This window comes from Myotis yumanensis, unplaced genomic scaffold (genome assembly GCF_028538775.1).
Source record: "Myotis yumanensis isolate MYYU_CA2020_CCGP unplaced genomic scaffold, mMyoYum1.0.hap1 SCAF_20, whole genome shotgun sequence".
In the NCBI taxonomy this organism is placed as follows: domain Eukaryota; kingdom Metazoa; phylum Chordata; class Mammalia; order Chiroptera; family Vespertilionidae; genus Myotis; species Myotis yumanensis.
In genome coordinates this window covers 16,858,601-16,881,979 of record NW_027223771.1, presented here as the reverse complement: position 1 = coordinate 16,881,979, position 23,379 = coordinate 16,858,601, and the positions used below count along the sequence as shown (strand labels likewise).

At 46.9% G+C, this 23,379-nt stretch overlaps 2 protein-coding genes across 2 annotated transcripts in view; both read left to right on the top strand.

Moving 5' to 3' along the window:
- LOC138998613 (protein Daple-like) overlaps window positions 1-4,127 on the top strand; it is a 53,293-nt gene extending 49,166 nt beyond the window's left edge. The window contains exons 8-10 of the mRNA XM_070400746.1: window positions 445-561; window positions 2,730-2,916; window positions 3,999-4,127. Of these exons, the coding sequence (XP_070256847.1) occupies window positions 445-561; window positions 2,730-2,916; window positions 3,999-4,127 (433 nt within the window). The remainder of the gene's footprint in view (window positions 1-444; window positions 562-2,729; window positions 2,917-3,998) is intronic.
- Window positions 1-23,379, top strand: part of LOC138998300 (zinc finger protein 551-like) — a 294,368-nt gene that overhangs the window by 256,694 nt on the left and 14,295 nt on the right. The window lies entirely within an intron of this gene.

Here is a 23,379-nt window from a genome sequence, read left to right as displayed (position 1 = left end):
AGTGGATGTGCATGTGGCTATGTGCCAATGGACCCTGGCAGCTGCTTGGTCCCCAATGGGCAGGCCTCTGGTCCCCACGCTGCCTGACTCAGCATAGGGAGGCTGTTCTGGATCTGGGCAGAGTGCTCACCAGGCCCTGGTGTGGTGGGAGGTCAGCTGTCATGTGGGTGGAATTCCCTGAATATGTGCTGGTTTCTGTGAGAAGGGTGTGAAGTTCAGAAAACAGTGTTGGTGTTCCCAGCGGGCTCATGGAGAGAGGTTGCTGAGACAGGGACGGGAAGGGACCCTGCAGACGTGTTGGGTGGGAAGAGAGACACTTGGCTCTGGGGCTTGAGGAGACTCCTGCCCATTACCACAGCCCTAAGCTCTGCAGAGAGAAGCCTCTCACAGAGGCTGTACATTCTCCTGTGTGTGGGTGCCTAGCGGGTTTGTTTCCCTCTTCAGGGAGCAGGACCAGCTCCAACATGAGGCAGCACTACAGGAGCTGAGGGACCTCGTGAGCACCCAAAGAGAGGCTCTGAAGCAGGCTGCCCAGGAGGAGAGGCTGACAAAGGAGGAGAGGTAACCGCCTTCGCCCCCTGCAGTGACATCTTCCAGGTTACATTCAGAACAACTCACTCAGCACCCACTGAGCTAAGCTCAAGCGAGTCTCCTGGAAATGATATATTTTTACCAACCCTGTCATAGTCACAGCTGGTTGGTCACAAAGGAAAGGCAAGCCAGATAGTGGCTGGGATGGAGGATAGCAACACTGGGATGCTGCATTGTCTAGATGTGCATGACCTCCCCTCTCAACTTGATGATGGTGATGATTGTATTGGGCGTGGACTCCTCCATCCTCTAATACCAGCCATCCCGTGAGGGAGAGACACTTGGTCTTTGGCATTCACGCATTGTCTACTGGTGAACTCACCTCCTCACTGAAAAGTACTTAAACCAACAAATTATAACCATGGCCTTTCATGGAACTGTCCAGATTGCAAGAGACAGGAGTCGCCTGATGGGCACATTTGCAGATGAGGTTGAACAAGACCTTTGGCTCCTGCCTTTTTCAACTCTCACACTGCAAACCAGTGACCCTTTTATGGTCCATTGAGTGCCATGGAGTTCTATTTTCGTGCTTTTTGGTGGTGATGTCATTGTTTGAAATGCCCCCCAAATGGATTGCTAAAGTGCTATCTAGTGTCCCCAAGTTCAAGGCTGCACTGGGCCTTATGGGGAATAAGAGGGGCAGCAAGTGAGGTTCCTTTTGATCCAGGGTATGGTGCACTTGGCTGTGAGTATATTACAGGAGGTGTCTTGATGACTTGGTCGGTTGACAAAAATGTGGCCAAAGACTCACACGAACTGGTGAGTACAGTTCCAGTATCCATTAACTGAGTGTTCGCAGTGGCTTGATAGAACTTTATACCGAGAATCATGAGAATTGATTGCACTACAGTTATCTCTTAAAACAAAACAAAACAAAACAAAACAAAAAACCACAGATGAGGGAAGAAGCTCAGAGAGATTCAAGTTCAAGTTCATGCTCCTAGGTAGCGAGCCTGTCAGGAATCAATTCCAGGTCTTGTCTCAACCCAGAGGCATGTCCATATGAAGCCTTCCTTCCCACAGCCTTGTTCTAACATGTATTGGGGGTTATAAACTCAGGTGCCCCCAGTGGCCAGGCAGGTCCAGCAGGTGGGGGAAGGATTGTCAGTGTTAGATCAGACCCTCATGGAGAATACACACCCTCTGAGGGCTGCCTGCGGAGAGGCAGGCCCGGGCTGCCAGGTCATTCTTTTTATAATCTTTTTTTAAAAATCCTTACAACATGATAATTTTTCCATTGACTTTTACAGAGAGTGAAAGGGAGGGAAGGAGAAGGGGAGAGAGAGAGAAACATCCATGTGAGACCATCACATCTATTGGATATCTATAGCACACACTCAAGCTACAAGGGGGAGCAAACCGGCAACCCAGGTCTGTTCCCTTGAATGAGACTTGAACCCATGACCCTTCTGTACATGGGTGATGCTGTAACTACTGAGTCATACCTGCCAGCACCTTTTGTTTATGCTTTCTCCCCACCATCTGAGAAGATAGATACCTGAATGTTGACGTGACACTTAAAAATTTTTAAACATGGTTGAACTAATTAATTTAAATGGAAAAATACAGATGATTTGCACCAAACAGGGCAGATCTGTGTTCAAATTGAGTCCATGAGCTTCTGGTCATCTGAGCTTTCTGGTATAAATCTGCCCCCTGATACTCAATCGGGCAGTTAAGATGACGATGATGATGATTTCTATGGATTTACATAATACTCTCCAATCTCATATGTTATTTGTCTCAGGAGAGGAAATAAGAAAGGGCTTGGAATTGGGGAGAAGAGAAGGACAAAGACATATAAATTTACAGCAAAAATGTTCTGATTCCATGTATTTCAAAAGTATTTCAGTCAAAGAACCCTTTGTTCCAAGTCAGCAGGTCTGCCAAAGCCTTCCATGGGAAGGATTCTCATAGGGTGCTCTGTTGAAGTGGTGTCCGAGCCTGCCTGTCCTGTCTCCCCCAGCCCACAGTGGGCAGCTGCGCTAGCCTTCTAGAACCCCAATGGACACAGTTTGAAATCCACTAAGTTTGTTCCACCCTCATTTACACACGGGAAAAACGGAGGCCCAGAGAGGTTCTGGGTCGGAGGCTGGGAGTGCTCCTCAGCCCTTGGCCCTGTGGCTCTCCACCCCCAGAGTCAACTTCTGGAACCAGCTGATGATTGCAGAGCCGAAGGAGCTGCACACCCAGAGCAAAGTGATGCAAAGCTCCCCAGAGGTCCTGCAGCAGGAAGTGATGCTCTGGCAGGCCCAGTACGAAGGGGCAGAGGAGAACCTGCAGAGCATGGAAGTCTCGCTGAAGAAGCTGAGCAGCCAGTGTGAGGTGAGGCCTGGGCTGATGGGCTCAGGACCCCCTGCGTGTGCCCTGAGCGAGAGCCTTGGCTCAGCCAGTTCGCAATGGGTCCTCATTGGCTTCTTTGCTCAAAGACCGTGTGTGAATGTCACACAGAGGCCGAGAGGAAGCCAGAGGCATTTGAAGGGGACAAACCCCATGACTGGTGCGATTGAGTTAGAAAACACCTTACACCTGAGCTTTGTTTTTGAAAGGTCGGGGCGGTGCATGGAAACAGCCAAGTATTGTTTCATTTCCGAACCCTCGGCTGAGCACTTTGCTCTTTGCTCACCCATGTCCTCTCATTTAATTCTCCCAATGATTTTGTGAGCTGGGGTTCCCATTCTCATTGCTCTTAAGTTGTGGGTTGCAACCCAGTTTGTCTGATGCCAAAAGTTGAGACTTTTCTGCTACAGCAACAGGGATGATATTCTAGAGCAGGAGCAGTCCAACTTCAGTCATACATATTCATATCCAACCCCTGCTCCTGTGTGTTTTTATGTCTGTGAAACAAGAATACATTTCTAAATATGTTTTATTTCATTTTATGGATATCAGTGAGAGGAAGGGAGAGGGAGAGAGTGATGGAATCATCCATGAAGAGAGAAAATCCTTGATGGGCTGCCTCCTGCAGGCTCCCTACTGGGGATCAATGCCACAACTGGTCATGGTCCTTGACCAAGAATCGCACCAGAGACCTCTTGGTGCTGGGAGGACGCTCAACCAACTGAACCTCACCAGTGGGGCAGCTTATTAACAAGATGTTCTACATTGTTTTTCAAGATTGTGATTAAGGCCTCAGAATTTGTCTATTTTGCAGTTGCAGCACATTGCAGCTCAGACCGGCTGCGTTTTCAGTGCTCGGTGGCCACAGGAGGGCTGTTGTTCCCTGATTGGACGGGACACTTGGCCATCCACATGTCATTGATTGTGTTGGTCATTCCCATTGTCGTAGATCATACCGAAATGACCACCTTTGAGCATGTGGCCTTTTTCTTCTTTTGGGAACAGACTCCCCTCAGTGGAATCACAGGGGCGCATGGTATGTGAGACATTGTTGACCTGTGTTGTAGGTGCTCTCTCATGAGAAGGAGAACTTCCAAGAAGAAAAAGTTAAGCTCAAGAGGAAGATTCAGACATTGGCCAGGAGGAACAGAAAGCTTCTAAAAGAGAATGTGAAAGACAAGACTCGGCGCATGTAAGGGGTGTGGGCTGACCTGTCAACAAAGGGGTCCTTCTTTCTAGTCCACGCCTAGGCCTCAAGATGCTGGGCAGAGAGCCCCCTGGTGCACTGGTGTCCCAAGGGAAGGGGACACACCACGTTCCCATTGCATCCTCCTCTCATTTTCCCTGGAATTGTCCTAGAGTTCTGCAAGTAGGGATGGTTGGCTTTTGAAAGATACTGCCCACTACCAGATGGTTCTTAATCTGCCTTTGGAATTCAGTTCAGTTTAAAAAATATGATGGCAGTAAAGAGTGGTGCCCAGGGAAGAGATTCAGATTGCAGGCGGAGGCCTTTCTATGTGTTTTCCCTTAATGAGCTGGGCAGAGGGTTGTTGCTGCACCATGGTTTTCCTTCCTCTGTGGACAAGACACATTCCTGGCTTTGGGAAGGCCCTGTGAGGTGCACAGAACCAGTTACCGGGTGGCCAGGAAGTAGTTGGAGTGATAGGAAGTGAGCAGAGCTGTGTGCACAGCAGACAGATGTTGAGGAGCTTCATAGAGGCCGAGAAGGAGGCCTGGTGGTGAGAGTTGGGGTTCTGCTGCTGACCCAGATGGGGATAGGTCTAGCCAGTGGGGGGACATGAGATGGAGCATGGGTAGTCTGGGTGCAGGGAAGGTGCAGGCAGTGGCAGGAGGGAAGGCTGCATCAGGCAGTGCTCAGCTGTAGAAGGCATCCACACCAGGCTAATGAGTTGGATCCGCTGGGAAGTAAGTGTTGATGGGAAGCTGGTCTACAGGGCCCAGGAAGCTGCCAGAAAGGAGGGCAGGAGGAAGAGCCTTGGTGTTGGAAACATTGTGGTTGGAAGTCATGTAACCCGAGATGCCTCTGGTGGGTCCAGGGTAGTCTTCCCCCCTCGGTGCTATGCTGCTGAACTGTCCTTCTTTGTGATCAGGAATGGCTGGCTGTGTGGGACAGAGGGACATGGTCCCAGTGACCACGCGGGGCACTGTCCAAGTCCCCGGGGTCACGGTGCTGCTTTATTGTCCTCTCAGATTCATCTGCGCATCTACAGGTGGTTAGCCACCTACCCAGGATGGTTTACATGGAAAGCCACACTGTAGTTTTGGGGTAGAAATGACTGTGGTCTGAGTTGACTCTCTGTGACACAGGAGGTCAAAATTACCAGCAGAGTTTAGGCAGGTACCAACTAGAAGAGTCAGGGCCTGGTATCCAGGGGGTATCTGATAATGGTTTTGCATTATCCGGTGTCTGCAGGAGGCTATGGAGTTGGCAGGCTTGCTGAGCCTTTTCTGAGCGGAGTCTTCCCCAGTCCTGGGAGGGTTGTAGGTCCTGCCTTCTGTGAGTTTGTGCACCCAGGGGTGCAGGGTTGGTCAGAGCCAGGCAGGAAAGCAATCTAGCATAAAGCCAAGCAGCATGGCTGTGGGAAGAGAACAACACAGTGCCAAGGACGCTGGGAGCAGAGCAGGTTCGGTGGTCAGGTGTTCAGCACTTTGAAAGCCATCACTTCTAACGGGGTGCTTACTTCATGATGAACTGGTGGAAATTTCCTCGTATTAGTGGGACCTCAGCAGCTTCATGACCGACAGAGTCTGAGCAGCTGCCTTGATCCTGAGGACTCATTTTCCAGCAAGGAAACCGGGGTCTGAGCTGTCAAGGCCCACGGATTTCCGAACCTGAGTTTCACATGGTTCAGGGCTTGCTCTCCTGAGATGACATTCAGCCTGATCCTCATTGCTTCAGCAGGTCTCCTCGACGTGTTAGGGTTCCCGGACCCATGTCACGTGCTTCCATCCCCATATTCCCGAGTCAGAAATCAGTAAGGCCATGAACACCGTGTTGTCTGAATCCTAGGAAAATGCCGGCCCTTCTGGGCCTGGTCCCACGCTGGGCAGATGAGTCGATTTACATGTTTTATTTTAAAAACCAGATTGTTTTTCTTTCTCGTCTATTTACAGGGAAAATGTAAATTTCTTACCGACAATCATAGAAGAGCAAGAGGAAACAGTTGTGGGTTCCTCTGAGTCTTGGGGTCCTGTTCCACAGAAGTGAGTTTGATTTAATGGCAATAACTTCAGCACAGAACAGAAAGCTTGCTCTTTCATGAGTGGGGAAAGCTGTAGCCATGTACAGCAGTGGCCAGTTTGTGGGGCCCCCATCTTCCTCTCTATGGCCGGTCCCCTGTGTGCATGTTTATCCCAGCACTGAAAGAATTTAGAGTTTCTTTTGGTCCTGCCCTCCATACTCAGGGTTATCCTAGGAGGGATGGCGAAGACCATCTGGTCATGAGCCTGTTTAAGGGGCAGAGAGTCTGTGGTTTAAAGCCACTAAAGCAGGACTCTCAGTTTGTGTCTCCAGGTTTCAGGGCCTAGAAAACCATGTTTCTGTTTTGGGAAGGAATCATGGGCCAGACACCTGCCTAGCACCCAGGGTCTTCAATTACAGGGACCTCTAGGTCTTCCCTACATTCCTCTGGAGTCTCTGGACCCCAGGGTGGTTCACAAACACGTTCCCTTCTTGCAGTTTATCAGCCCCAGTGGCGGGCCGTCTTTGTCCCCAAGTCTGCTGGTCTGCTCCATACAGCAGGGCTTCCTCTGGTGCGGGTCTGAGCCCCATGAGCTGGGCCTTCAGATTGTCCTGTCCCAGCCCAGCCTAGAGGTCATATCACCATGAATCCTGTAAGACCTCTCTGTTGAAATCTCAAAACCACAGAATCTTCTACCTTCTGCCTAACCCTTCTGTTGACAGGGAAATGAGACATCTATGAGGGAATTAAGCAATTTGTGAAAGCACTGTGCTGGTCTGTGGCAGAGCCAGGATTAGAACCCACATGTAGTTCTTATTCTATTCAAATGCCCCCATTTCAGTTAGCTGCAATGTTTTACTTACCCTTTAAATTCACTGTTTTCATTTATTTCTTTTTATTTTCTTAACCTCACTTGAGGACATTTTTTCATTGATATTTAGAGAGAGTAGAAAGGAAGGAGGCGGGGGAGAGAAACATCAGTTGGAGAGACACATCGATTGGTTGTAATCCTGTACGCACTCTGATCAGGGCCAGTGATAAACCTGATTGTTGTATTTGAAGTTCCATTTCCCAAGAGGCTAGTGTGGGTTTCTGCCACAATGAACGCTTCTACCGTCCCTGGGTCTGTGTGAATTCACTGCCATTAGTGTTCCACCTCCTGAGACCCACATATGAACATGGTGGTTCTGGAGAAGAGCACCATCCGTCTGAACCCCAAATGAACAGCCACTTGCCCATCTGGAGGGACAGTGAGGGTTGGTAATGTCCTAAACCTCTACTTCTTGTAGGAAAAAGTGGTGGACTCGAGCCAGATCCTTCATCAAATTCTTCAAACCCAAAAACAACGGTTCTGGAGATCCAACGAAGCGAACCCAAGACAGCCCTCCTGGGCCCCTGGAGGCCACCCCATCATGCTCATACTGGGTGGAAGAGCAAGATGCCCCCAGCGCGCCACCTCCAAAATGTAAGAGGGGTGACTGAGCTGTAAGTGGGAAATAAAGGGGAGGATCTCAGGTCTCCTCCATGGGCAGGGCAGCACCAAGGAGATGGTGTGCTGGGTGTGCACATGAGTGTAGGAGCCGGAAGGGGGTGTGCCTTCCCTTAGGTATGTGAACAACCAAATATAAAATACAAACCCTTGTCAATGTTGGACACTTTTGTCCCAGAACAATGTAGTTCTGCTAGCATGAGGAGCCTTGCCCATCACATATAGTTGGTAGGTCCTGGGATGTACAGTGCAGATCTCCATAAAGTTAACGCAGACACTAGAGCCTTCTGAAGACTGGGCCAAGCCTGAGACTCATATGCTTGCAGCGGCTGGCATTACAGTACCTGACAAGATCTAGGGAGGGTGACAAGCCTCCTTCTGAGTGTGACGTGTGCACAAGACTTTCTGGGTGGCATTCACCACTTCAACTTTTCGTCTGTCACTGGAGATGCAAAAATGAAGTGTGCACACACATGCCCACTGTTTGGGGACTAATCCGTGCATTCCCAGTCTTTACAGCAGGTGAATTCGGTCAAATGCTCACATGCAGGTAAATGATAATGAAGCTTATTAACATTTGTTTTATCTAGAGGGGTTCTTTAGCCTGATGTTTTCATACTGGATCCTTAAATGTTGTGACATTTATTACCTCAACTTCTATTATTGTATAAATTCCCTTAATGAATATAATTAGCCTAATTGAGTTAGCAAACCTTTCAGAGAAAAAAAATGCTTGACAGATCCAAACTGTCATTTGGATGCATGAATGAGCAGGTGAGTGGTAAATAATAGTAATGGCAGCCGTGCAATGGTGCTTCCTGGGCTCAGTCCACTTTAGGGATTTGACCCGCTTTATCTACCACCTTTAGTCCTAACTGCACGTGAGGTAGGCATGATTCCTATCCCCTTTTCAGAGCTGGGAAAGGGAGGATTGACAGGGTGAAGCCCTGGCCCAGAGAATAAGTGTTGGAGCTGGAATCCCAACCTGGGTCTGACAGATGATGGTGCCTGAACTTTAACCCCTGTGAGCACTGCCTGCACTTCAAGCTGCTTAGGTCTCTGAAGATGCTGAACCAGCCAGTGGCCCCAGCATTGAGTAGTGGGTCCTCATCCTGTGGTGTGAGCTGTGGTCAGCAGGTGGCGATGGGGGAAAGAAGTAACGGAGGTTCTTCTATGTATGAACTTGAATCCTCAATCAGAAATCTGGTGAATCAGTTATGATCATGCACGTGACATGCTCAGAACGTTAGACCAATTGTCAGACTATAATTTAAAGGTCATGAAGGGGAGGTTTAGAGTAGAGGATGCATATTGATCTAAACAGGAATAATTCTTTTTGAATATATATTTTTATTGATTTCAGAGAGGAAGGGAAAGGGACAGAGATAGAAACATCAATAATGAGAAAGAATTATTGATTGGCTGCTCCTGCATGCCCTCTACTCTGTTGGAGCCTGCAACCCAGGCATGTGCCCTCGACCTAAATCAAACCTGGGACCTTTTAGTCCGCAGGCCTATGCTCTTTTCCACAGAGCAAAACCAGGGCTGAACAGGAATCATTCTTGATGTTGAGAGTGTTTTGTCATCAAAAAGTGGATAGAGCCCTAGCCATTTTGGCAGAGGTAGGTACTTCCATTATTTTCAAAGGTATCCTTCTATAAGAGGTTATGTTACATGTATAAGAATTATTAGTGCCCTGACCGGTTTGGCTCAGCGGATAGAGCGTCAGCCTGCGGACTCAAGGGTCCTGGGTTCGATCCCGGTCAAGAGCATGTACCTTGGTTGTGGGCACATACGCAGTGGAGAGTGTGCAGGAGGCAGCTGATCGATGTTTCTCTCTCATGGATGTTTCTAACTCTCTATCCCTCTCCCTTCCTCTCTGTAAAGAGTCAATAAAATATATTTTTAAAAAGAATTATTAGTTATCCCTGGCCGGATTTGGATCAGTGGGTAGAGTGCCAACCCACATAATGAAGGGGCCTGGGTTTGATTCCTGGTCAAGGGCATGTGCCTCGGTTGCAGATTTGATCCCGGTCCTCAGTGGGGATTCAACCAGTGGATGTGTAACTCTCACATGGATGTTTCTCTCTCTATCTCCATCTACTCTCCCCCTTCCACATTCTCTCTAAAAGTCAATGTGAAAAATACCCTCCAGTGAGGATTTCCAAAAAAAAATATTAGTGAGTAGTTGAGATAGCCCATTTTACTTCAGAAACATACCATTAAGTGTTCCAAAGGCTTTGAACAGGAGCAGGAGTTAGGGTGTGTGAGCCAAGGTGTCAGGAAGCCTGTCATAAAAATGGATGAGTAAGCCCAGCTGGTGTAACTCAGTTGGTTGAGCATCATTCCATGACCTGGGAGGTAACAGTTTGGTTTTGGTGAGGGCACGTGCCTGGGCTGTGGGCTCAATTCCCAGGACAGGACATGCAGGTTGCAGCTGATCAATGATAGAAACATCATTGATCTTTGTATTTCTTTCTCCCTCTCCCTTCCTCTCTCTGAAATCAATAAAAACATATTTTCAAAAAAGAATGAGTGACAAAAGCCAAGTCCTAAATTAATAAACATCTGTATTTCATAATTTAACACATTGAAATTGAAAAATGATCTAACGCATCATCTCCTAGAGCAATATAGACTTCTCCTCACTTGCTAAGTAAAGCATTGGCACAAGGTTGCCACTGAATTAATTAAATGGAGTCAGAGCCTCAATCATTCACCAAGTCCTGATTCTGGTTGTGCCATGGGGATTGTTTCCATCTCTCCTGGGCTGGACAGGATTCTGATTTCCCAAGTACATTTAGCCAATGTTGAGTCACTTGTTGTTCTTCAATTCATTTATTTGCTGTTTTGTGTTGTTGTCTTCTTTTCTTCTTCTCCTGGTGATCTGGGGATAACCATTTAGCCACTTGGCGCAAAAAGAACAAAGGGAAGAACAAAGACAAGTGTCCAGCGTCCCGCCCGGCTGTGTTGAAACGCTTTCAGTCCTCATCGTCCTTGAACATCCCACCCCCTTCAACTTAGGTTCTTCTTTTTCCATATACTGGAGATTCCCTTCCTTTTACCAGTTCCTCCACCAAATAACCTCCCTCGTTTATTAAAAACCCACAAAGAAAAACCAAACGAAAAAACAAATACCTAAACCATAAAAAAGAAAAATCATAAAGACCACCAATGACCCGTACTGAAAGGCCAGAGGACCCATAGTGGCCCTCTCCTCCTGACCCCAAAGCAGATCTGGAGCCTTCAAACTACCAACATGCCTTTTGAAGACAACGGCCTCCTCTCCTGTCTGCCTGCGATACCTGGAGTGGCTTTAGAAGGAGGAAAGGGTTCCCGTGCTGCTTCCATTTGTTCTATTAGTGACAACACTGTTCCAGCCCTAAGGGTCACACCCCATATGTGAAGCTCCTGTCTCTACCTCCAGTCACTGGTATCTTTTCAACAAATCCACTTTGGCCTGGGGATGCTCACAAGGCAATGACAAACCGCCTTTCCAGAGGCAGACACCATGTGAGCATGCCCCTCAGGACATATGTTAGCTACTTCACCTCCATTAAAGCATGTGTGCGCATATGCATGTGCGTGTGCATGCGCAGGTGAGCAAATACACACATGCATGCATTCTCTCAAGGCTGGGCCATCCTGATCCAGAAACTTGACTCCCTCTCCCAGAAGCCTGGTGGTCCCAGGAGAAGCCCAGACCAGCCAAACCACAAAGACCTGGAGGCCCTGGGCAGACCCTGGAGTCAGGCTCACTGTTAACCTAGAGCTTTGCCAAGCCAGGCCTGGTTTCCACATCCTTCAGGCCAGGGCGGTCGTCCAGGCAGGTGGCCTCAGGCTTTGCTTCTTTCCAGCTGGCTCCTGGGGCCACTTTTCTATCAACACTGGGTCTGCCCGCCTGGGTGATGGGGCAGTGAAAAGCCTTGCCCGCCCCCTCCCAGCAAGTGTCCACAGTGTGCAGAGGGGAACATGTGCGAGAGGCAGGTGCAGCCTGATTTGGAAAGTGGCTGCAGTGCCCCAGTGTCCCCCATTGAGGATGGCACTTTGATTTATTATTTCTGAGTGACTTCCAAGGGTAGGAACCAAATGTAATATATTACATGTGTTCACACTTGTGAAACATATGTGCTTTGAGGTGTCCCCTAAATATATATACTACAGGGTGTCCCCCCAAATGTAAACACACTTCAACAGCTGATAACTCAATTTTCACTCCATTTCAGTGTTAACAGATTTGACGTAATGGGTGAAGCCAGACTGAACTTTGATCAAAGATGTATCCTCTGGACTTTCTTTTGGGGACACATAAAGGATGAGGTGTCTGGCACAGAAAGGGCCACAGTCTAGGCATCGGGGCTACTGTTGACAGAACATGTGAACAAACAGAACGCAGTGATTCTTGGTGTTTGCCATTCCAATGCTTCCTCGGCAGCAGCGCCTGGACCAGAACTAAGGCAAGGGATGGAGGCACAAACAATAAGATTCTTTCCTTCTGTTTGTTGCTTGTACATATCTCTTAACTTAGCTGCCCTGTATTCCTCAACCATTATCTGTTGTCTATTGTCAACTTTATCTTTTATGTATCCCCATAAAAAGCCTAGTGGAGAAATTTTCTTCATTCAAATCTTAGTTTGGCTTCACCCATTTTTTCCAATCAGTTAAACTTCAAAAAGGGTGACAATTCAGTGAGTTATCAGCTGTTAAAGTGTATGCACATTTTTTTGGAATTCTACTTTCTGTTCCATTGGGAATAATTTTTTTCTCCGGATTCTTACCTGTGTGTACATTGGAGGGGGGGCACCCTATATTTACGTTCAAAAGGCAGTCATTCTTGTCCTTCAGGTGTTGATTTTATTATTTCTTTTCACTGTGTGCACATTTTTTGGACCACCCTATGTTTACATCCCATAGGGAGTCATTCATTTTATCAGGAGTCTGACCTCTGTATACCAATCTTGAGGACACTCCATGATTATATTCCAAAGGGAGTCATTCATGTTTATCGGGCGTCTGATCTCTGTGTACCTTTGTTGTGCGGACACTCTATGAATGTTCTATAGGGAGTCATGTGTTTGCATTGGGAGTCTCACCTGCTGCTGTGTCTATTTGGCCGGGTTCCTGACACATTTTTTTTCCTCTTGCGTACTAAAGGTGCTCATTGTGGGATGTACTAAACCTGGTGATTTGGGTTCTATAAGGATTTTCTCCATTTGAGCTAAAGTACTGAGGAAGAAATGTTAACATGGTCCATTTTCTGAGTGCTTTGAATTTTGTATTAAGTAGCCATTGATTCTGGAACTCAAGGACGGGTTTGTAATAAAATGAGATGTTGTAGAATTGAGTCATAGTTTTCCTCACCGCTCATCACTGGCAGCACTGTTGGGGCGTTGGGTCTCCGGGGTCCCTGCTCATCCCCCCAGTCTCCCCGGCCCCTGGAATCCACCAGCTCCCTTTGCCAGGAGGTGAGAGCTTGGGAAAGCAAGGTTTCCTGTTTACCATGCAACAGCGTTTATTTTACACTCCTATTAGTTGAATCTCATTTTTATAGGAGATTTATATCACAATAGGAGGTCAGTGTAAAGTGATCCATTGGATTTTTCCAAGGCCATTCAACCAGGAAGTGTCAGGAGAAGGAGGCAGGGAGGAAGGCAGGTAGAGATCCCCTCCTGACCTAATCTAATGGTGTTCGGTCCAGCTGCCACCTGTATGTCCCCTTCCTTCCTCACCAAACCTCTCCTGTAAGTTGCCTCCTGTCACTTCCTTCCCCATTCTTTCCTGAGGTCCTGCAGCTGTGGGAGCTGCCCACTCAGCTGAGCTGCCCTCCCCAATGCTTTGAGCCAAAGTGAGCAGTAGCACCTGCAGGCTTCCTCCCCTGCACCTTTGACTTTTGCAGAATCTGACACTGGCCTGTCACCTCTTGGAGCTCTCAGCCTCTGTCCCATGATTCTCTCTCCTCTGGGACAGGTCTTCAGCGCTCACACTTGCCATTTTCTCTGTCACTGCTTAATTCCTCCCTCAAACACTCATTTAAAGCTTCCTGTGTGCTCTCTCCCGTGTTCCACCATGGAGGCAGCCCCCTCCCCCTCTGCAGGGCTGACACACCTGGTCCCCTGGCACTGACTGCTATTGAGCTTCAGGTCTGAGGTCAGCTCCCTTTAGACCCCCTGCCCTCCCTGCAGGATTCCTCCACTCTCCCTGGCTTCTCTGGGCTCCCTCCTTATCCACTCACACCAGCTGTCAATCACAGAAGCCAAAAGCCTATGGTGCAGGCTGGACCACTCCTCTCTTCACTTCCCACAGGTGATCGCTCCCCTGAATGTGAGAATGGGTATGCAATCTGCCTGCCCATTTTAGCTGACTGTTCTCGTCACAGGTCCCCCCAACACCCTTTCCTTGGGTCTTGGCAAGGGCTTATCAACTGGTCTGTCTGCCTCCTGCAAATCCTCAGCCCCATGGCACCTCTAGGCATTCACCCCAGTGACCTTCCTTTTTGAACCTCCCTCCCCCAGCCTCAACACTAGATACACCATTTTTTTTGTGGTCTAGCTTCTTCATGGGTCACTTCAGGGTGCACCTAATTCTCTATGACCCCCCACCCCTGCCTCCAGACCCAGTTAATCTCACACACATCCAGAGCTTTCATTGCAATCTTCCCAGAATGCTTCAAACACCTCTAGCCCCAGCCTCTCCTGGGAACCTCCAGATCTGTTTCCAGCTTGGATGTCCCAGGACACCTCCAACACAAAATGCTCAGCAAACTATTCACCATCCTCCCCCACCAAAGCCTCTGTGCTCCTCCTCTCATCACCTCTGTCGCTGTCATCCAGGCCCTTGTTGGGTCTCCCGCTCTCGTTCCCATGTCCTGTCCATCACTCCCTCAGCTGCTTCCAACTGTAATGTCTCACTCACGTAGCCAACCAAGCCCAGGTGTTGGGGGCCCCTGGGCAGTACCATGGGCTCCTGTTGCTGAGGGGTCATTCCAAACCATATCACGCTGAGTTCCAGGGCCCCACCTCTACCCTGGCCTGGGAACTGTGTGATCTGGGGGTGGGAAATATCCAAGTGACAGCTCAGGGCTGAGGTCTGCCTGCAGAGAGGGTGGGGTCACCTGTGGCAACACAGGGGCTCTCCCTGGGGAGAACAGCAAAGTGAGAAAATCAGAAAATGTCAGACAAATCTTGGGAAGGAAGCATCCAGCCAAATGTTTATCAACCAACCAGAGGAAGAGGAGGGAATATGTTTACATGTTTGCATATGCACACATACACACACATGTATATATACATGTAGGTAGGCAGCCCATTGATTCCCTTACAAATCTCTCATTGGTTTTTGCCAAACAGGTGTATTTATCGCCCACCTGTGCTTGCCCTCAACTAGTGGATGAGTGTGGTTCCAAAATGCATCTCACAGGTCACATCCTAAGGCACTCTTGGTTTGGGCTTCAGCTCCTCACGGAGTGGCTCACTGGCCCAAGGCAACATAGCCAGTTAGAAGTCACAGTGAGGCTTGAACTTGGGGGTGACTGACTCCCAACTCGAGGGTTATCTTTCTAGCCCCATGCAGCCTCCCGAGTGACCTGGTTGTAGAAATCCAAAGTCAGAGAAGCCTTGCCTGTCACGGGGCACAGCTCTAGGGACTTTCCTGAGGCAGCCACCCTGGTGAGCATCACAGGACTGAGCTAACCAAGAGGACCAGATGCAACTGAACGGGCTGTGCTTCTCTCGGGCCTGAGCAAGGGGTCAGGAGTCTAGAGCTGTGTGTGTATGTGTGTGTCCAAGGGTGACGAGAGCACAAACTGTGACAACAATCAAGGGCTTGTCTGTGTTTCCTCCCTGGCACTTGTCCCTCTCCTCTTGGCAGACTGCCTGCACCAGGGACAGCTCTGAGGGGCCTTGGAGGCTATGTCCCCTGCCTGCCGGCCAGAACATGCTATCACCCTGTCCTCACTATGGTGGCAGCAGGGACCTCAGCAATTTTTATTTTAAAAGTGATCTCGCCAAAACCAGTTTGGCTCAGTGGATAGAGCGTCGACCTGCAGACTGAAGGGTCCCAGGTTCGATTCCGGTTAAGGGCATGTACCTGGGTTGCAGGCACATCCCCAGTGGGGGGTGTGCAGGAGGCAGCTGATCGATGTTTCTCTCTCATTGATGTTTCTAACTCTCTATCTCTCTCCCTTCCTCTCTGTAAAAAATCAATAAAATATATTTTTTTTAAAAAAGAAAAGACATTAAAAAAAAAGTGATCTCAATTTTAATTCCTTCTTCTCACTTTTGCCTTACTGGTTTACTCAGGGTAATGGCTGCCCTGACGTCAAGATATTTGGAGATATTTCAGCCAACACAGTCAACATGGTCCTACCTATGCCCTTGTCTTCAAAATATGCTGCTGGGCCCTGGTGGTGTTGCACAGTGGTTGAGCGTCGACCTACTGAGTACTATTCATGGGAAGACAGAATCCTGACTCCTTCTCTATACAGCATTTTGGGAGTAAAAATGATGCATCCAGGTGGAAATATGATTAGGGGTTGGAAGACAGACAGGGAATGAAGAAGTCAGAAATAGACACTGAGAGAGTCACTGGCTGGCTGGCTGCAAATAATGACTCTCCAGTAGTGATAGAATAAAAAAGTGGGGGATATCTTGGGAATATTCAAGAGATAGGTGGCAACTCTTCTATGGTTTTGACTTGCCCAGCAGATTTCCACATACACACATGTACACGCCTATGTTTGCATGCACACATATACACATAACTGACTGCTCCCCGCCTGGAAGCACAGAAGAAGAAGCCGCCAGAGGAAGAAGCCACCCACCTTTGGTCCAGGTGCCATCGCCTGCGGCTGGCCGCAGCCCAGGAGATGGACAAGCCACCCGTCTAAGGTCCCAGGCTGCAGCCACCCAGAGAAGCTGCCAGCCCTGTGGTCCAGGGCGCCAGCGCCTGTGGCCAGGGAAATAGGTTCCCTCTTCTCCTACTGCAGTCATTACTTCAATATTCCCCTTCTGAATTTCTCTCCTGTGCTGCAACCCAACTCCACTTTTCATCGGAAGGATACAGAACAGAGAGAGCAGTGTTAAAAGCTTACATTTTTAAGCCGGTAGGTTGGTACTTAAACATATAAATGGAAAACTAGAGTCCTTAAGGTAACAAAGGCTACAAAGGACAGGGACAGCGCATGACCTATTATATCCAGCAATCCATATGGGGACTGAAAACTTTGCAATGATGACAATTAGTGAAGATATGAATCAACTAAAATAGTTGACAGGGACAATTCTTCCATCTTTGAAAATATCTACATCAAATCTGCTTAAATAGATTTTCATCTGCATAATATAACACATTCTGATAACACCACCACCACCAATGTGGTCAGTGTTGTGCCAATAAATGTTTAATAGCTGAGGGAACCCCCCCTCAAGTGCACAAAATTTTGTGCACTGGGCTACTAGTTGATTATAAATTGCATTCAGATCCAGAGATAGAGAAGCATTGATCAGACTGTCAAACCTCAAAGGGAAGGTAGGAGAGGGTGGGGGTAAGGAGGAGAGATCAACCAAAGGACTTGTATGCATGCATATAAGCCTAACCAATGGACACAGACAACAGGGAGTAGGGGTGTCTGGGAGGGCAATGGCGGGATGAGGACACACATGTAATACCTTAATCAATGAAGAAATTTAAAAATGTTTTAATTTATTTCAGAGAGGTTAGAGAGAGGGAGAGATATAGAAATATCAATGATGAGAGATCTTTATCGATAGGCTGCCTCCTACAGGCCCCCTATTGGGATGGAACCCACAATTTAGCATGTTCTTTGACCAGGAAGCTGAAGGTAGTCATTGTGGTTGGTTTGTACAACCAGGATCAGAAAGCATGGTTATGGCTGAACTGTGGGCCCTGTGGACAGAGTTGACCTTCTCTGCAGGAGGCCTCACAGTTTGCCTTGAGCCCCAGGCTGCCTTCCGATGGGTGCTTTGTACACAGAGGGCAATTTTCAGAACTGAATGCAAATAAAAAGACCAGTGGCTTACACTTTTGCTTAAAAGTGTATCTGTAAGGTACTTTAGTATACTCACCACAATGATAGTACCCCAGAGGAAAATGGCATACACAGAGGGCAGAATTGATGATAAGCATCCACAGAATTTCAGAGGATCTGGCCAAAATTCACAACAACGGGACAGGATATGGAATAAAAGAAATAAAATTTGAGATAATGAGGAGCCTTGGACATTTACAATAAATCTATCTCAAGAAATCATCCTTATTAACATTTTACTTCATATTCTACTAGGTAAAATTGCATTGATAAGAAAAGTTTAAATTTTTTTTCTTAAGGTCTTGCTTGTGTATCCATTGTTAATACAAGGAACAATCAGGTGCTGGAAGCAAAAATGAACCCATTTTATTAAGAAAGTGGCTGCCAATTCTCATGGAATGTCAATGCATGACAAATTTCAGAATAGGTTTACTTGAATAGCATTGCTTTAAAATTATTGTCCTCTGATTTATTTTGAATAATATTTGAAATGATATTGAGAAGTTAAGGAAATAAATATATTTGGTTACAAAAAAAAAAAAAGAAAGAAAGAAAGCCAAAATCACCTTCCAAGATGTCCCCATTGGATTCCTGTGTTTTAAGAAAGACTGCAAGACCTGGCCAGTTAATCAGTGGTTAGAGCTTTGGTTCCAGGAATGAATGGTCCCTGGTTCCACTATGGTCAAGGGCAAAGACCTCAGTTGTGGGTTTAATCCTAAGGCCATGTCAGGGCACATAAGGGAGGCAACCCATTGATGTGTCTCTCTCTTGAGGATCTCTCTCTCTCTCTCTCTCTCTCTCTCTCTCTCTCTCTCTCTCTCCACCTCCTCCTACCATTCCACTCTATATAGAAGTCAATGAGAAAAAAACAAACAAACCTTAGGTGAGGATAAAAAAAGTATTCTATATATTTAAAAATATATCCAGTGACTTTTTAAAAAGAGATGAAGAAAGAGGGAGAGAGAGAGAGAGAGAGAGAGAGAGAGAGAGAGAGAGAGAGAGAGGAGAAACATCAAGTAGCTGCGTCCTGTATGCCACCTAAAGGGAATCCAGGAAGGTATATTCCCTGACCTGGAATGGAACCAGTGACCTTTCAGGGCAAGGGATGGTGCCCAACCTACTGAAGTACAATGGCCAGAGAAGAGTTTATACTTGCATTATTATTTATGAACTAGAGGCCTGGTGCATGAAATCCATGCACTCAGGGGGTGCCTCAGGCCGGCTTGTGCCCTCTTGCAGTCCGGGAGCTCTCCCAGGGATGTCTGACTGCCCTGGAGGTGGGAGAAGCCCCCGCCACCACCACTGTACTCGCCAGTTATAAGCCCAGCTTCTGGCTGAGTGGTGCTACCCCTGTGGGAGTGGACTAACCACCAAGGGGCAGCTCTTGCACTGAGCATATGCCCCCCTGGTGGTCAGTTCATGTCATAGTGACTCCTTGGTCGATTTGCATATTAGCCTTCTATTATATAGGATTATTGAATTAATTTCCATACAACAACTCTAAAGCTACTTTACCACACTGTATATTTACCTCCTGTCTTTCATCATCTGTCTTCTACCTGCCCCATCCCTAAATGCATTTATTCATTTTCTTCCCTTACAAGATTAGTTCATATTTTTCATAATATTGTAAGCACTATGAGGTGCGTTTTCCTTAACAAATATTGGTCTCCTTCATGATACACAGTTATTTTACATTCAACACTAATATTTATGTTAAATGTTAATTATTTTTTATTGCTGAGTAGTATTGTGTTCTGTATATAAACACTTTAACTATTGATCTGTTTATGGTTTTTGTTATTTCCAGGTTTGGGGTATTATAAATAAATTTTCTGGAAATGTTGCATTCAGTTATTTATATAAATGTATGCTTCACTTATCTAAATGTTACAGTGTAGGTGTGTGGTATGCTTTTGAAGACATGCAAAACTGTGATCTAAAATGGTCATTCCCTTTGCCTTCCCAGACACACACAATAATGAAAATTCTAATTTCTCTTTATCCTTATAAACACATGCAATGTTTAATATTTTTAAATTGTAGGCCCAAAAATCAGTATAGTGTTAACTTGTTTTGTTTTAAATCCATTTCCATAAGAAATTTTTATGGTGAGCATTTCTTTATACATTTATTTCTGCTGTCTTTATCTCTTTTGTTAAAAGTTTTGGTCAGAAACTTTTGTAATTTTTAAAATGAAATTAGGATTTAATCGATAGGAGGACAGTTCAGCATCTAAGACATATGTATTCACTTCACTCATTCCTTAAAGACCCAATTGGTTTATTTGCCATTGGGAACTATATGTTTTGAATACTGAAAGCAAAACAGTTTTTCTCAAACTATCTTATGCACAATTTAATGCCCACTTGCAAGATACACTTTTAAGTTTAATCTATGTTGCTAACATTCTCCACCATTCATTTTAAGTTAAAGCATTCAATAGTACATTAGTGAAGTTAAGTTTTGTACTATTTGTCAATTTTCTCGGTGTAAAATACTCTCATCATGATCAGTTTCAAACTGACAAAATGATTGCACTGAACATGGGCCTGATAAGATATTTCAGTAGCAAATCATTACATATTATTTCCAACATGCTGATGCAGTAGGTACAAATATACTCATGAACATTCATAATAATATAGTAAAATAATAGAAAGTGGCAAGTTTTAAACATTTTAAACTTTGATGTAAGTATAAGTGATTTAAAGCATACATTCAAAATATTTTTATGGATTTCAGAGAGGAAGGGAGAGGGGGAGAAAGACAGAGAAAGATCATGATAAGAAAGAATCGCTGTTAGATTGCTTCCTGCATGCACCACAATATGAATCCAGCCCACCACCTGAGCATGTTTCCTGACCAAGAATTGATCAGTGACCTGCGGGGTCATGGTTTAACAGGCAACCACTGAACCACACCAGCTGGGCTCTTCTAAGACTTTCAGGGATCCCACTCAAGCTGTAACCAGGGTAGCAATGAGCAGTGGCAGCTCATCCTAGGCTAATCCCCTGAATCTGCTCTTAAGACCTCCTTTACTTTGAATGCCCAGTGAGCTAACAGCAGCCTCACTTTGGCTCATTTATTTCCCACAATGTTTCTAGAGAGGCAAAGGAGCCACACCTGGTCTCTGTGCTGTTGCTTGTTCTATCAGAAGGCCTACATTTTTTCATTATTCCCAGCTTCAATTAACGTACCCTCAAAATCTTCTGAACTTGTGTTGTGAAATCTTTTCTAACATGAAGTAATGAACTCAAACTCTACAGACCAAGCTGAGGCAGACCCGCTCTAGGCTCCTTCCTGTTGGTGAACACAGCTATGCCTGGGACATACTCTATAAAGAGAGACCAAGGCATGATTTTTCTTTGAGAATGTGAAAGAAATGTGATAGCCCTCATTCACTTCAGTGTTGTTGACTCAAATCAATCTTAACACTATTCCTTTTTTAAATTGATTTTTAGAGAGAGAGGGAGATGTAGGAAAATCAATGATGAGAGAGAATCATTGATCAGCTGTCTCCTGCATGCCCCCTACAGGGATGGAGCTCCAGAACCTAGGCGTGTGCCCTGACCTGGAATCCAGCCAGAGATAACTTGATTCATGGGTCCACGCCCAACCACTGAGCCATGCCATATGTGTGAACTATCTTTTTTATTTTAGACTCTATTAAAAATAGTCCCAGTTTCCTCCATCCTCAATCCCCTTTGCTTCCCTCTTTCCTGACCACACCATTTCTAGGCCCTCACCCCATTATTGTCTATGTCCATGGACTATGCATATATGTATATACCTTCAAAAATATATTTTTATTGATTTTGGAGAGAGGAAGAGAAGGGGAGAGATAAATACATCAATCATGAGAGAGAATTACTGATTTGCTGCCTCCTGCACGTCCTCACCCCCACCCAATTGAGAATTGAACCTACAACCCATGTATGTTCCCTGACCAGGAATAGTACCATGACCTCATGGATCATAGGTCAATGCTCAACCATTGAGCCACACCAGCTGGGCTAGATTATTTAAAATAAAAAAAATGTATTTTTTTCTTTTTTTATCGTTCATAGTATTACAGATGTCTCCCATTTTCCCCTGTGCATATACATTCCTTGGGGGATCTCTCCCAGTCCGCCCCACAGCCCTCTCCTGGGAGATCTGCCAGTCTGTTCCAGTTAACCAGGCCTCTGGTCCCATCTTATCTTTCCCCAGGTCCTCTTGCTGAACACATCACCTGTATTCACCACTGTCATTGGCTGGGAACCTAGCCATCCTGTCGGCGTTTGAAAAAACTACATTACCCAGAAAGGAACGCCTGACGTGGGCGGAGCTAAAGGGAACTTTTGTTGTCAGGGCTTCCGGTTAGGGCGGGACTTCCGCCTTCTTCCTCCTGTCGGGCATTTTGACCTCTTCCCTTTCTTCAAAGCTTCACAGGCCTCAGCGCACTGGTCGTGAGTAGGAGGAGGCCTAGGAGGCAGCGTCCTTGCTGTGCGGGGTGTGTCTGACGCTGGTTGGGCACCAACAGGCCGGTATCGGGGCCTCCGTGCCTCCCGGACTCCTCTCTGCTCACAGCGTTCCCGCAGCCTGACCCCGTTTAACCCCCCAGCCTTGGGGACCGGCCTCTCAGGTCCCGCCGCCCAGGAAGCCGCATCCAGAACAGTGAGTCTCTCCTGGGTGACACAGGGTGTGATGGGGGATGAGGGCCACAGGCTGCAGTGCCACCTTCTAAGGACACGTGGTGGGGCTGAGGCAGGAGGATTAGGAAAACCCGGGTCTGTTGTGGATCTAAAGGCAACAGAGAGATGAGGTGAGGTTTTGCACGAGCAGTTTTACTTTCATTTTCAGAACGCTGGGGCCATAGATGGTTGTGAAAAAAAGAAGGAATTTTCTGAGGCCGGTTTCTAACTTTTCCTAACATTGCTCAGAGGAAGGACAGACTAGAAGACAGAGGACAGCAAGGGGAAGTCCTGTAAATGATAAGGGAACTGGCAGAGTGAGCCCTGAGGACTGAGCCCGGAGATAACACAGGCATCTGGAGGGCACCTGGCCTCTGGGTTGGGCAAGGGCACTGAGCAGGTGAGCCCATAGAACAGTGGTTCTCAACCTTCCTAATGCCGCGACCCTTTAATACAGTTCCTCATGTTGTGGTGACTGAAAGGGCGAGGGCTACACCCTTCATCTTGCCCCAGATCCCCCATTTTTGGTGCAGCAGCCATTAGCCATGTGCTCAGCAAGGAGCTTCTTCCTGGAAGCCCAAGCCTCTGCTAGCCACACCTAGGATTTCTTTAAACTAACCAATGATAATTAAGGGAAGTGCGTGCCATAGACGCAACCACATGCTGTGTAACAAGACACAGACTTGCGCCTGGCCAATCGGCAGGGACAGACTCAAACTACTCCTTTAAGTATTATGATTGATCATTTCAAAGAGATTAGGGGAGGCTATAGAGCTCCCCCAGGAATTGGGAAATTGTTAGAAATTGGAGGGACTGTTTAAACTCTGAGTGAATGTCTGGTGAAAGTGTGTGAGTGTGGAGGGAGGGAGCCTGCCCTCTCCTCTCCTTTGTGTGGCTCCACAGCTTTGGTCAGGCGGGCATCTGAGTGAGGATCTGTGAAAACAGGTCACCCCCTCCCTTGTCTGTCTCTCATCACCGATCATCATGGGGTCGGGACAAAGTTTGTTTGTATAAAAACTTATGTCTCGGTATTTT